The 15,649-nt window shown below is 46.5% G+C and overlaps 1 protein-coding gene across 1 annotated transcript in view; it reads right to left on the bottom strand.

Moving 5' to 3' along the window:
• The window catches only part of ACVR2B (activin A receptor type 2B), a 136,160-nt gene extending 120,727 nt beyond the window's left edge, over positions 1-15,433 (bottom strand). Inside the window, exon 1 of the mRNA XM_080974168.1 lies at positions 14,312-15,433. Within this exon, the coding sequence (XP_080830294.1) occupies positions 14,312-14,363 (52 nt within the window). The 5' untranslated portion in view covers positions 14,364-15,433. The remainder of the gene's footprint in view (positions 1-14,311) is intronic.
• Positions 15,434-15,649: the final 216 nt, after the last annotated feature.

A 15,649-nucleotide genomic window follows, 5' to 3' on the forward strand; every position in this document is an offset into this window, starting at 1 on the left:
ATCACCGCGATTGTATGCATTAAAAGGTTGCATATTGTACTGTTTTTCTTCTTTTGCACGCAAAGTAGCAACCTTGGAAGTTTATCTGCAAGGATAACCATCTGTTAGAACACTGAAGAACATGATTCCTTTAATCATAGTTAAGACTGCTGGACCATGACCTCGGGAGCCCCGGGTTCAAATCTCCACTCAGCCATAAAGCTCACTGGGTGACCATCTCTCAGCCTAGCCCACCTCACAGGGTTGTTGTGGGGTTAAAACAGGTGGGTGGATGAGATCCACATACATCACCTTGAGCTCCTTGGGAGGAAAAGGCAATATATCAAGGTAGTAAATAAAATAAGTACTTTTTGAAAGAATTTTTTCCCCTCCCGAGTCAGACTTGCTGCTACGTTCTTTTGATTTCAATTGTGAATTTTGGTGACCGTGTTCAATGCTCACGGGTTCGGCACTTCCTAGCTAGTGCTCAAACTTTACCGACAATTTTTGCAACTGCTTTGAAAGGGAGTACGGTAGTACAGTCATACCTCGGGTTACAGACGCTTCGGGTTGCGTGTTTTCGGGTTGCTCACCGCACCGAACCCAGAAGTACCGGAACAGGTTACTTCCGGGTTTCGGTCCTCGCGCATGTGCAGAAGTGCTAAATCGCACTTTGCGCATGTGCAGAAGAGTCAAATTGCAACCCGCGCGTGCGCAGACGCGGCGCTGTGGGTTGCGAACGTGCCTCCCACACGGATCACGTTCGCAACCCGAGCGGCCACTGTACAGTGGTACCTTGGGTTACATACGCTTCAGCTTACAGACTCCGCTAACCCAGAAATAGTACCTCGGGTTAAGAACTTTGCTTCAGGATGAGAACATAAATTGTGCAGTGGCGGCGCAACGGCAGCAGGAGGCCCCATTAGCTAAAGTGGTGCTTCAGGTTAAGAACAGTTTCAGGTTAAGAACGGACCTCCGGAACGAATTAAGTTCTTAACCCGAGGTACCACTGTACTGTTCTCTCCAAAAACAGGAAGTGCGGATGGTAGGGGTGGCAATGTAGCAAACACTTTGCATATTTGATTACAGAATACTCAAAGGTGGCAACCTGTATCTGACACCAACACCGTGGCATCTTTGCAACTTTAATAACGCCGTATCCTGTTTCTCTATTCGAGAAGGGCCTTGAGATCCTCCTCCGTCTCCACACAGGGCGTCGCTGTCCTAATTATCAAAAAGGCAATATTGGCAGCAAGCTGAGCTGAGGGCGAGAAGCAAAGCTGAAGAACCCATTGTCAGAAGTTCTGCGCAAAAAAACCACCCCCTTCTCCTCCTCAGATCAGAAGGCACTTGTTATCATTTCATAACAACATCCGTACACACAGAAAATACATGTGCTCTAGGAAGAAGCTACAACTGCAAAAACGCATATTTTAAGAGATACAGTTTGCAGTTTCATAAGCTATGTGAGCCTTCCAATAAAAAAGAAAGGAAGAGAGCCTCTCCTACCTTTTTTAACGGAACATTAAAAACAGATCAATTATGATTATGGATAAATTTATCGCCTGCCTTTCGTCTGCGGGGCAGGTTGCGACTCCTTTAAAAATTCAGGTTTGTGTTTGTTCGTTTTTTAAGTTTTTAAAATTCGTTCACAAGAATAGGCAAGGCCAGGGTAAAAAAAAGTGTGGCTACAACCCTTATACATCAATATAATGTGCAGCCACGATTGAGATCTGCATTATATTGCTCAGTGAGATATCTCTGCTATGGAATGGGGCAGTGCAGTGTACATTTAAGCACAGATGAAAAAACTGCATGCCATTTCTGCAACAACGTTTTGGCTCTTTGTTACTAAAAAGGCATCAAGGAAAATAATAACAATAATAATTCTTTTGGTTGTTTGTTTATGTTTACGTTCTCTGTATAGTCAATGTAAAGCTATGCGCGCTGCACAGGCAAAAAGAAACCTGCAATGGATTCCAGATAAGATGACTGGGGGAAACTTTGTAGAGCTGCTGCCAGTTGAGACAATACACTTGTGTTTAAGCTGTCTTTCGTACAGTTATCCTCTCTGGAGAATCAATTCCCACTCGCAGTAGGAGAGCACGCGACCGCTGTCAAGCCACGAAATGATTAAATATTACTTTGCACAGAGGTGCAAAAATACATTCCTCCTTAGGAGTCATTTCTGAGTGTTAGAAGTAATGCCATTAATAAATAATACCTGGGCTTGAGACAAGCATGCAGTGGCACAGCTCCAGTGCAAAAATACACACTCTGCACAGAAAGGTTCTAGATTAAGTCCCTGGCTCCTTATGCAGAAAAGTATTGCAGAGCTGGGCATTTTCCCCAAGCTGGTAAGCATGGCTAGATGCACTTTTCATCTGGCTCACAACAAGGTGGCTCTACAGAAGTTCTAGCTCTCTGCCTGCATGCAACTTTGCCTAGAACCCATTGAGGATGCTGAAACAAAGAGAACTGGGAGTGGGAAGAGGGGGAATTCCAAGTTTAAAAACAACACAAAGCCAAACAAAATGCAATTTACATGTGATCAGTGCTGGAAACTCAGATATATAAGCTGGGAACCATAAGACTTCTGAAACCAGGGTTACAGTCGCCAAAACTCAACGCCATTTTGGGGGCCAGATGGCTCAAAAGTTGTGTTTTTCCAATACAACTAACTGTTTGGTTCCTGACATTCATTCTGATTGTGCAGATAAAATATAACAGATAGAATACTGCAGGATGTGTTGCCGGTGTGTGAAAACAGCCAAGATCCAAGGATTCCCAGGCATACACCTCCAGATGGCAGAGATGGCAGGTGCAACCTTGGTGCCCAGGCATCTATCTTCACTTGGTCGCAAAATGCACCTGGCAAATTTCGAACGCGGCATGCGAGAAGCTACCTTCTGCTTCATAACCAATGGAGATACAGTCATACCTTGGGTTACAGACGCTTCAGGTTGTGTTTTTTAAGGTTACGGACCCGCCAAAACCAGGAAGTACCGGAACAGGTCACTTCCGGGTTTTGGTGGTCACGCATGCGCAGAAGTGCTAAATCGCACTTTGCACAGAAGCGTCAACCCACCTGTGCACAGATGTGGCGCTGCGGGTTGCGAACGTTGCAGGTTGAGAACGTGTCTCCCGCACGGATCATGTTCGCAACCCGAGCGTCTACTGTACAGGAAGAAGAGGAACAGTTTCTTAGGCACGTGGGCTGTTCCTGAATAAGGCTGCTCCTGAATAAGCCGCTGAGTCGCTCTGAGCTTTGCCGGAATAGTTTATTATGCCACCTCAAACAACAGGAGCGTATGATCATGTGCACATAGCAAGGTTATTTTAAGAAGGAATCTCCAGCTCATTGCCGCTGCCCAGCCTCTTCCTGAGAAGAAAGCAAAATCTAACTCTGCTGAGAATTGTGTTTATCAAGGAATAAACTGCAAGTTCAGGGAGATCCCAGGAAAGGAACACATGAGAACATGTGAGCCTAATGGTGCAAAACCCTGTGCTTCTCTGAGTCTATTCGGAAACAAGTCCCAGTGAATTCAATGAGACTTGGTGACAGGTGAGAGTATGTACAGGATTGCAGTCTGAGATTCCCTCCCTCTCACACTAAATTCATGGCACCTGCCCAGATTCACTGCCTGAACTTCCCACTTATTATTAGTGTATATATTAAGCTCATTCACAAACTCTCTGGCCTAAATGGATCAGGATTTCAACCGCTGCAAGCCTTTAACTCTTGTTGCAAGAGCAATTATTATATAGGATTACGGTTTACAACAAATCTGGATGTTATTACCGTATTCACCGCTCTAGCATTTGCAAAGCAGGAACACACCACATGTGTTTTCAATCTTTTCTCCTCTTCCTGCCATTTGTCACCAGAGAAGAGAGTCAATATCACACACACACACACATACAAAGGTGGAATCTGTACAAATGCTAATAGGGAGTGTCTTAACATAACCTTACTATGTGCACATGATCATATGCTACTGTTGAGGTGGCATAATAAACTATTCCGGCAAAGCTCAAAAGGACACAGGGGTTTAATCCCATCATAGCACATTCCAAAAATATGGAGGAGTCACAAATTTAGCAAGGAAAATGCCCCATTAAAAACTCCAGACAACAGAAGAGTACCAGGCTGAGTTAACAGTACGCATGTCCTGAAAACAATTGCACATTCAGGACTTAGTTCCAGTTAAATAGCAGGGCTGATTTTTGCAAGAAACTGTGCACAACTGGTCTATTTCATTTGAGCTGTGTAAAATCAGAGCAACTTCGAACCAGATCTTTTATTGGGGACGGGGGGGAGATCAACTTACCTTTTTGCAATTCATGGAAGAGAGGCAGAGAGCTCACATTTATGCAAGTAGACCATTTGAATTAGCAGGAGGTTTGGCAAATTTGAGAACAAAGGTGTGGTGCAGTTGTTATATAGTGTGTTGGACTAGGACTGGGGACGCCCAGGTTCAAATTCAGGCATGGACCACACTGAGTAATGTTGGTCCAGCCACTCTCTGCCTGCCTAATCAAACTAACAGGGTTGTAGTGAAGATAAAACTGTATGTGTGCATGGAGGAGAGAGGTGGTGGTAGAATGAATCATGGACACTATCTTGAGCTCTTTGAAAGAAGAAAGCATATAAATTTTAATAAATAAATTCAACCAGCTCTTACTGAGCTGAAACAGTTCTTAATGACTGCTGCATATATCAACTAAACCTTGAAAGCATATTCAAATGTCATTTTTACCCCCTCAATGAATTCTGGGCATTGCTTACCCCTTGTAAGCAATGGGCCCAGAATTCTTTGAGGAGCAAAATGTGCTTCAAATGATGCTCACACTGTTCTGTGCAGCTGACCAAGGACTCAAAACACCAACTTGTTCAGCTAAATGAGCAAACAAAGGCAAGAACAGACTCCCCCAAACAAAAATCCACTTCACAATGAGGATTTTGAAAACACACACACACACACCCCAACAGCTGTCTCTTTGCCAATGTGTGAATTGTTGCACAACTCTTAAAGAGGTGGTTTCTGAAGTTAAACAAACTGAAAGATCAATGGATTTGTTTAAATAAATATCATTAAAACCCGAAGGTCCTGCAAGAGTTTTGCCTGTTAAGATATTGTGGGTTGTCCAAGACCTGTACATGCATAGACCCTACAAAAATAATATCCCTGAACACTAGACAATGAGGCAAGGTCTCACTTCCCAAGCCAACACCTTGCCATACAGCATATATCCGTAAGTCTTTAATGTGTCCCAGGACCCTTTTGTTGTTGATACTGTGACACATTTGCGTAGAACTTATTATCTGCTCTTGGCAAGTTGTGCTGATCAAACTTGCAGGGCTCTTGGACTGCAATTCTCCACCAGCCAACCCTGTGAGCACGTCCCATTGAGCTCAATGGGAATCACATCTCAGTAAACAGGTATCCATTTGTACCCCTTGCTACTGCACAATTTTTTCCCCCATTTGTGTGTGGGGTCTGATTCACACATAACAGGTTTTATAGCCAAAGAATGATTTGCTGAACATCTGAATGCTGCTCAGTAGACTGTGGTTTGTTTTCTAGCAACACACCATGATGTGAAGCCATGGTTTGTTGGCTTACGAAACGTGGCTTGCTTTAACTATGGCCTGGTGTTCTGCCCAAACCCAAAAGCCTTGCTTAACCATGGTTTACTTGGCCAACCCGCCTCAGATACTCTCCTAAGGCAGAGGCACAAGGCAAGAACAGCTTTGTGGGGCAGAAATCAAGCATTGGAGAAACAAGCCACGGCTTGCTTGATCATCTGCGAGACTGTTCGCTGAAGAAACCGTGGCTCGGTTTTATGTGCAAATGCAGCCAGTGTGTTACAATGTACAGTATATGCTTCTAGCCCTGACCTTTTTAGGATGGATCAAGATAAGAGTTCTAAATATAACACAGCAATAGAGGAAATTTCCATTAAATGTTTATCTGGAGAGAGTGAGAGGGCATGGAGCTTGTGCGTTGTGGTGCTACACACCTAACAATGTAACACCGGCAAGAGGGTTTTCCTTTTCACTATGGAAAGGAGAAAGTGAGAGGGAGAGAAAAGGGGGGAAAACTTGTCAAAATGCATCAGAGCAGTGGAAGTAAACAGATTTTCAATTTAAAAAGTGTGGGAGAGAGAGAGCTCCTCATCACTGAATGAAAGCACTATGCCAGGCATAGGCAAACTCAGCCCTCCAGATGTTTTCGGACTACAACTCCCATCATCCCTGACCACTGGTCCTGTTAGCTAGGGATGATGGGAGTTGTAGTCCCAAAACATCTGGAGGGCCGAGTTTGCCTATGCCTGCACTGTGCCTTGGCAATAAATCGCTCAGGACCAGTATGTGGGGGCAGACTGCGATGACAGCTTCACTCAGCGGTGCATCACTGGTGAAACCGCCATTGCACTCTGCCCTGGCAAGCTGAATCGGTAAGCTTGTTCCTTCCTCTGCTTCTTTAAACTGCTTGGCTGAGGAGCGCGCTGCTGCCCTCACCTCAGCCAAGCAGTTTTACAGAGCCCCTAACCTGCCCCCGCCTGCCAGCCTCCACCTTTTCTCCTTCCTGGTGTAAGGGGCTCCTTGATGCTGCTGGCGGGCCCAGTGATCGCTAGCAGCCCCTCTCCGCAAGGCGCAGACAGGGTGGTTTTGCACCCCGCGCTTTGCGGACTTTGCCCAGGAGGGTGGGCTGCGCCGTTCCTCCTGGGGTGACTCCCCACCGGAGAAAAGAGACAGCGCACCCGCACGGGCGAAGGCAGCCTAGCAGGCTCTGTGCGCTTGGCTACTGCCGCTTGGTCCGTCTTCAGGGAGTGGGGGGCAATTGGGCAAGGTATCTCACCTGCCCCCCACACCAGCGAAGACAGAGGGAGCTTGGCCAAGGAGCACCAAGATCCTTGCTGCTCCAGCCAAGTAGCAGGGGACTTAGGGCTCACTCAGCTGGGGGAAGGAGCCTTTCTGTCCCCCGCCCCCGGCTGAACAGCAGGCTGGGGCCAGCTGTATTGGCCACAGCCCATGAGGCGCTGGGGTGATACACCACAACGCTGAAAACACAACATCGCCCAGCCCTAGAAAGGACAAGCATGTACTCAGCAGTAGCCGCATGCAGGGCTTAAGATATTCATTAAAAACCCTACACAATTTAGGACCCAGATATTTTATGAACCGCCTTCTTCCATAACAAATCACGAGGTCCTTCTTTGGGAGCTTACACCATTTGAGGTGCATCAGGTGCATTGGAGAAGAGCAGGGGTAGGCAACCTAAGGCCCAGGGGCCGGCTCCGGCCCAATCGCCTTCTCAATCCGGCCCCGAACGGTCCAGGAATACCATGTTTTTACATGAGTAGAATGTGTCCTATTATTTAAAATGCATCTCTGGGTTCTTTGTGGGGCATAGGAATTTGTTCATTTCCCCCCAAAAAACATAGTCCGGTCCCCCACATGATCTGAGGGACAGTGGACCAGCCCACGGCTGAAAAAGGTTGCTGACCCCTGGACAAGAGCATATCCGCAGGCCTATGGAAGTCCTACTGGGAGACGTCATTGCTATCATTTAGGTACCAGGTGAAAACATTTCTGTTTTCCCAGGTTTTGAAGAACTAATGTAAGCATTTTTTAAGCTTAGGACATTTTGCTTTCACTGAGCATTGGAATGTTGTTGGTGCTTCTGTCTGCGTGTCACTTTACTATATTCATCTAGGTGTTTTGCATTATTATTATTAATTTATTATTGTTATTATTATTGATTTAATTTAATTTTTTTATTATTATTAATCTCCAACCATATTTATGGTCTGCACTTAGGCTAATTTCAGTTCTACCTCGCCGCCCTAGTTTCATTTTCCCCCTAGCTACAGATTTCGACTTTTATATTTTTATAAAAAAAGTGCAGATGAATAAACACAGCAACGCTGACATATGAACTCTGTAGCAAGATCAAAACAGAAGCATTCTGTTTCCAGAAGTGGTCAGGTATACACACACACACACACACCCTCTGGAAGCTCACTTGCAGGGCATATAGATGGTGCCCCCCAACATGGTGTTTGTCCCCAGCATCTGAAAGTCAGGGGTACAGTGGTACCTTGGGTTAGACACTTCAGGTTACAGACACTTCAAGTTACAGACTCTGCTAACCCAGAAATAGTACCTCGGGTTAAGAACTTTGCTTCAGGATGAGAACAGAAATCGTGTAGCGGCAGCGGGAGGCCCCATTAGCTAAAGTGGTACCTTAAGGTAAGAAGTTTCAGGTTAAGAATGGACCTCCAGAACGAATTAAGTTTTTAACCCGAGGTACCACTGTATTCTGTATTTTGTTTTTGCACATGGAGGTTTCATTTAGATGGAAGTTCAGGTTGGGGTGGCTTTTCCCTCCCCCCCCCAACAGGTATCATAGAGCTACTCAGAAATCATCTTGCCCTGAGGGTTGGAGAAAGATAGAGAGGTCAGAACAGCCCAGGGAGTTGCCCACCATCTACCCCCACCATCTTGTCTCCAGCTCAGGTGGCCTTTTCCTGCCACAATCCCCACAGGGCTATCAGAGGACAATCTTGTCATGATGGGTAGAGAAGGAGAGACCCAGACTGGGAGGGCCTTAGCTCAATGGCAGAGCATCTGCTTTGCATGCAGACGGTCCCAGGTTCAGTCCCCAGCATTTCCAGGTAGGGCTTGGGAGCGTTATCTTCTGAAAAGCTGGAGAGCTGGCGACAGTCAGTGTAGAGAATTGAGCTAGATGGACCAATGGTCTGATTCAGTACAGGTAGCACCCCACTTCATGTGCGTTCAATATACATATGTGTATTGTATACATACGTAGTATACGTGCTTCGAGCTGCATCTGCAAGTGATTTTTAAAATCTCCAGAACAGCTCCAGAAGAGCACAGAAAGGTCAGAAAAGGTGCAAAATCAGCGCCTAGCAATCCCATGAGCCTTTGCAATTGAAATCCCAAAAGCGCTTGCACAGAGTTTGAGCAAGGAGGTTGTGAGAGAGCAACCGTCTTCGAATTTGGCAAAGCTTGGAGGAGGTTTTGGAGCAGGAGAATCCAGGAAAGACATACACAAGTTTTGTAGAGGTGTTCGGTTTTTTTGGCAGGTTTTTGGATAGTTTTAAAAAGATTTTTTTATGGGGTTTGTGGAGGGGTTGGGTTTTTTGGGTCATAATTTTTATGAGCTTTTTTTGAGGTTATTTGGGGGGAGGTTTATTAGACTTAGGATTTTTTTTTAAAGAGGTAGCACCTAAACACAAAGCGTCGTCATCTTCCTTCCCCGCCCCATTTACGCGGGGGGTTCCTGTACATGACAGCTACAGCATGAGACTCCTAATCTCAGAGCTGTGGGTTCAAGTCCCACGTTGGGCAAAATATTCCTGCATTGCAGGGGGGTTGGACTAGATGACCCTCATGTTCCCTTCCAACTCTACAATCAATTCTGTTATTCTACTTTCAAAAAAAGCTTTTTTTCATTGTAGCTAGTCATTGCTGTTTCATTTCTAGTTTTAATCGATGCTTATTGTGTTAACTTTTTTTTAACAAGCTGTTTTGTGAGGTTCACATGAAAAGTGGTGTGTAAGTATCTTAAATATATGATTAGTATAAATGTGCTGCTTAACTTTCATTGATAGACATCCATGAATGCATCTTTTCTAAATCCATCTCATTTACATGAGGTGTATAGAACATGCTCTAAGACTAAGTTATACCATGACCCTAAGCGTGCTCACTCTCTTAGCAAATGTGCTCAGGATTGGAGCCTTAATGTTATGTGTGCATAAAACATCCTTTCATTGTAAACATTGTGACCGGTCAAGAGTCCTGATATTTAGAGTGGCATAATCTATATCTAACAATAGATTTTTCTTAATAGGATCCTGGACACAAGTTCAGGAGTGTTGTGTTTTTAAAGACCAGCACCATTAACCTTGGTGCAGCACTTCATTGTGTTTAATTAGCAAGCTAATGAAGACCGTCTCCTTCCTTCCTTCAACCACAAGAGGATAAATGCAGGGCTCTGGGAAAAAGAGTAGACTTACCTGTTTGGAATTCAATTCATTGCTGTGTAATGAAATATTTATCAAATATATACCCTAAGTTTTGCAACACTTCAGCAATATGTGCTCTGTACAACAGAACTCCTTTTTCTATAAACCGTATTATATCATGGGGCTTTATTGTGGGGGGTGGAGATGAACACAATGTCTGAACATTTGGGCTGCAGGGAAATTTGCAAACAAAACACGAGGCATGAACATAATGTTTTCATCAACATATCTTCAGATACTAAAAAAAAAAAAAATTCAAAGTACACAACAGTGTTTTTGCTGCTGCTGCTTTTTAAAAAGTGACAGACTGTCATGTTTCACTATTTGTAGCAAGTTATTACTAGAAACCATCCCCACACATGCAGCTGAGGTCAAGCTGTTTTTAAATAGCCCACTCTTTTCTCACAGTACAAAAAAATACCCCATTCACCTAATCTTCCGACAAACTACAGTACAATCTTGGTAGTGAGTTTTCATCAGTACCAACAGCTTCTGCTTAGTTTTATTAACTGCGTCTTCTAGAGGGCTAGAAGGCAGGCCTGTTCCAAATCAAAAACACATATACCATATTTTTTAATTAAAAAAGAGACAGCTGAGGCCATTCATAAAAACAGATGTACGGCACTGTTCACCCACTCGCCGATTCAACTGACCACCCTGGAAAGAATCTCACAATACACACGAAGCCTGTCTTTCCTTTTTTCCCTTTTAAATTACACTTCCTAAAAGTCAATAAAAGCATTTCCCTCGAAGCAAACTGCCAAGTGGTTTTGGACTGTGAGGTCAACGGGACTCACTCCCAGGTAAGTACAGTACATACAGGATTGCAGGCTGAAAGGCAACTTTCAATTTGATCCTACTACGAGTGCAAGTGTGATGTACTGTACTGTTCCCGGTTATGTTTTAAACAACAAAGCAGTAGAGCCGCAAGCCTCTTATCTGCAAATAAGCACACAGGACTACAGCTAACAAGAAAATAAATACGCACGCAGAGAGAAACAAATCGTCTAAAGATTGCCCCTGTATACAAAACCCTGCTTCCAACCAGCAGAGCGGTGTATGGTTACAAGGAGGCTGAATTTCGTGAGTAAAAACACAAGCACACATCCCTTGCATTGTTGTCCAAAGCTACCCTGCTCCTTCCAGAAATATCTGACTGCACAGAGAGCTCCCATGAAAAAAGGACCACTTACTACCCCTTCACACAAGGAGACAAAGATCTATGCAAATGCACAACCTTGTTAGACAAATGCATTGTTGCTTTGATCACTACCACATATCAGGGGTTGTTGTTTATATATTTATATATAAAGGCACCCTCCCTCTCCCCTTTCAGTTTGATTGAAGGAGTGGGGCGGTTGTTTGAGAACCAGGCAGGGGGGAGGGGGGAGGAAATAAGAGCTATCACTGTTTACAATACAGCACACAAAAACGGGGAGAAAGAGAGAAGCCTGTGACAGTGAATATATAATAGGTACCCTGAACAAAGGAACACCATCCAAGGAACAGCCACTGCCGCCGCCGCCACTTTGCTGGTTTTAACCCCTCCCCAGGATTTCAGAGCACATTCCAAAACAAACCCACAAAGGCAGAGGGAATCATTGTCTTTCGGGAAACAAGAGGGAGAAAATGGTTAAATGCAAAATGGGGGAGGGGAAGGGAGACGGTTCTGTTCCAATACATGGCTTCTTCGCTCCCCCCCTCTCTCTCTCTTTCTCACTTTGCTTAGATATGATTTAAACACAACCCCAAAGGAGGTTAAGAAAGGCGGTGCCTGAATGAATCCCCTTCATCTTTCAGGCTGCACGCGGTGTGTAAAAAAAACAACAGAGAGATGGGGAACAACAGCTGCAGCAGCAGCAGCACACCCGGTTTAAAACCAGCAGCCTTTGCTGCTGCTGCTGCTGCTGCTATGATATTATACAATACACCCAAAGCAAGCCAAAATAATAATAATATGCCTGCTTTTCTCCATGCTTGGTGTAAAGCGTGACAAGTTACTACACAGGAGGAACCTTAAAAAGAGAGCAACGCGGAGGGAGGAGGGAAGCTAGCAAGGGAGGGTGCTGCAGGCAAACAAGTTGGGGGGCAAAAGCTACGTGTCCGTCCCCACCCCACACACGCGTGATGTGCGAATTAGCCCCCTTTTCCTGACGCTGGCAAGAATGGGGCGGGCGGAGGAAGCTTGCTAGTGTGGGAAAGTGGGGCTGGAGAGGAGGACGCGAGCTGCCGCTGCTGCTGCTACTGCTGCTTTAAAAGATACAAATCAATCCCTCCACGCCATGCTGCTTGCTATGGGGCCGGGCAGTTACGTCAGCGCCTGTTATTATTCCGTGGCCACGAGATTGGTGCGGGTTCTTGTGCGCGCGCTGCGTTTTCGTCGGTGGGGACGGCGACTGCCGTCCACGTTTCTTCACAGAGCCAGGCCCCCACCCCCACCACGAAAAAATAAAAAATCAGGGGCGAGATTTTCTCTCTCCCCCCCCAAATCACTCCCCCACCTCCTAAAAGCCATCAAAACAAGGAGGAACAACAAAAGCAAGGCGAGGAGCCAGCCATGGCTCCGGCGAGCAGATCGCGAGGAAGGAGAGAAAGGAAAGAAAGGGCGCAACCCCCTCCTCCCTCCCTCGCCACCTCGAAACCCACCACCATCATCGCCTCCTCCTCCTCCTCCTCCTCCTCCCTCGTCCAGGAGAGGAAAGGCTGGGGATGGGAGGCGGGAAGAGAAAAGCAGATTTACTGCGGATCAATGTGGTGGCAACAATAAGGTTGCATTTCCATAACAAGAGAGAGGGTCTGGCACAAAAGTTGCAGCCCTGGGCTGCGAAACATCCATTGCTCGGGACTACAATACACATTCCCGTCCCCTTATTTAAACCGAGCTCTCTCCACCTCACCTCCCACCCCCACGGGAGGGGGGAGTGTAAAAAAGTAATTAAGAAGCCAGACAACGCTCAGGCTGGCACGAATGTAAATGAAGTTGCGCGCACACACACGCACATGCACCCAACAAAAGCAAGAGAATTTAAGAAAAGAAAAAGCCAGGAGCCAAGCACAAGGCAATATAAATAAATTCCTTTGGGACAGTCACTTTGAGTTGGGGGGGGAAGGCCTTGCCAAGCCTCCCCTCACTTCTCCCTCCAATTGTTTACATTTGTAACTTTCATCGTGGCATGCTAATAGTAGGCAGGGTTTAAATAATAATAAAAAGCGGCTACCACGCTAAAGCGAAAGTTTAAAGTATCACAAAGGGGGCAAACACGAGAGGGGCGGGACAATATGTTCCCTTGTCCCCACCCTCTCCAAAATTCAATTAACTTACCTCCTGGTGTTTTACAATTAGTTTAAAAAGGAGGATCACCCTCTTTTGCAATACACTAACACAATCACAGCAAGAATAATGTGAACCATCTTTGCAAAAAGGCAACCCCCGAAATCTTGAGGAATCACAACATTTCACGAAGAGGCAGGTGAGAAAGGGGTTTGGATTTAAACGTGGGCAGCCTTTAAAACCTGTTAAAGCACACTATTCAAAGGTGCCTTTTAAAAAGCAAAGTTGCACAGTATGTGTAAAATCTACCCCAAGGGAACTTCCGAAACAAGAGGAGTGGGAAACAGGCTTTCAAGGGATCAAGTTTAAAATCAAAAGGGGGAAAGACCACAAGACTATAGAGAAATAGTAAAAATCCAAGGCCTGGAGTGTCGCGTGTGTTTTCACCCCGCAGAAAGATCTTTCCCCGGGGTGAAAACACACATGGCACTGGAGGCGAAGGGAAAACTCGGCACGTTTTATTCTCCGCCCCAAATGCCTCCTTTTCCAACTGATGTCAACTATTATCTTTGTTTCCAAATGCACGCCTCCAGACACCGAGCATTTCGGCAAGCACCCTTTTAAAAAATGATAATAATAATTATCCACCTTTCTGATCAATATCAAGCTGAGCAAAAGCCCCCTCCTTCGCGACTTGCAATTAAAACACGCGGCGAGAGAAAGGAAGGAGAGAGGCTAGAAAGCAAGGGGGGGGGACACCAAAACACCACACGATTGCCACCAAATGCAAAGTTTTGTCGTTCTTTCCACTTTAAAAAAAACCAAAACTAACACGATTAACTCTTATGTTTCCCCCACTTCACGTGTTTTTGAAAAATTAACGTCTCCAGTGTATTTGTTCCTTTTAACACCATTAATGCTTGCAAGCCTTTTAATTTTTTTTAAAGAGGGGCTAGGGACAAAAGCGAAGTGCCCACCCCAAACTTTTTCGCTACTTACGTGTGCAGAAAGTCCCCCACAGGAAGGCGAAAGTTAACCACGAAACCATCATATTCCTTTTTCTCCTCGTGGCTATTGTTTACTCCTCCTCAGCAAGGAGGAGGGAGCGCGTAAAACGAGGGGCGAGGAGAAGAAATGAACGGGATACCGGGGAGAGAGCGAGAGAAAGACGGGATCTTTTCTTTAAAAATAGATAGATATAAGATATAGGCTTTTAAAAAAAATAAAAATAGAAAAGGCTCCTTCTTAAGAACGACAATAATTTAAAAAAAAACAACAACACAACGACACCGGAGATTAAATCCTTCACAGTTTCCAACAACGTATCCAAAGTCCGAGAGAGAGAGAGATGATTCAAAACGAGAGAAAATCCTCCAGACAGGTGGCTTCTGCTCCTGTCCGGTTGGGGGGCGCAGGGCTACAGGCGACCCCCACCAGGGCCAACCCCGAAATAAAGCTGGCCAAGAGTTTCTTCGCCGGGGTGGCGGTTCTGGCGCTGCTCGGAGAGCCAGGCGGGCGCGCAAAGCTTCCCTCGGCGACCTCTCCCCAAGAAGCCCTGGCCGGCCTTTTTTTCAGCAGTACCAGCAGGGGGGCCGAGAAGACATCCAAGGAGGGGGAGGGGGCACGACATGAACAGGAGAGAGAGACCGAGAGAGACCCCCTCTCCTCCGCGGAATTGTCCTCCTCTCTTTTTGTTTTCGAAAGAAGGCAATTCAAGGGAATCTCCCCTCGCCGAGGCGCAAGAGCGCGCGAGAGAGACCAGAGCGCACAGCCCAAGTCCGGCCACCTCTCTCCGAGGGAAAGAGCGAGGAGGCGGCAGAAGAGGCGACGCCGGAGCAAACTTTGCAATGGGGAGCCGCCGAGCGAAAGAGAGACTCCGCTGCCGCGCGAGGAGACGGAGGGAGAGCGCAGGAGCCGGCTGTGGCAGGGCTGTGGTTGTCGGTGGTGCCGAGAGAGCGAGGAGGAGGAGAGCCGCCGCCGCCGCTTCTGCTGGCACCGCCGCTTCTGCTAGGGGCGCTGAGGACTGGCGGGTAGCGAGGTCCGCTCTGAGGCATCGCTCGTTGGCTTTGGCGCTCGGGGAAGGGGGCTGGCAGCGCGCGCGCCACAGCCGGAGCAGCAGGAGGAGGAGGAGGAGGTGGGGGGAGAGAGGAGGCTGGCGCTGCAGTTGCCATGTACAGAGGCGCGCTCCCGCCCGCCGGCGCGCGCGCGCACTCACACACACACACACACTCGCGCGCGCGCGCTTATATACATTACCCCTTCCCTCCCTCCCTGCACGCAGAAAACAAAACAAAACCCTGAGTCGATTCCAAAATGGCTTCTGCAATGGGGGGGATC

This window comes from Podarcis pityusensis, assembly GCF_964106645.2.
Source record: "Podarcis pityusensis genome assembly, chromosome: 12".
In the NCBI taxonomy this organism is placed as follows: domain Eukaryota; kingdom Metazoa; phylum Chordata; class Lepidosauria; order Squamata; family Lacertidae; genus Podarcis; species Podarcis pityusensis.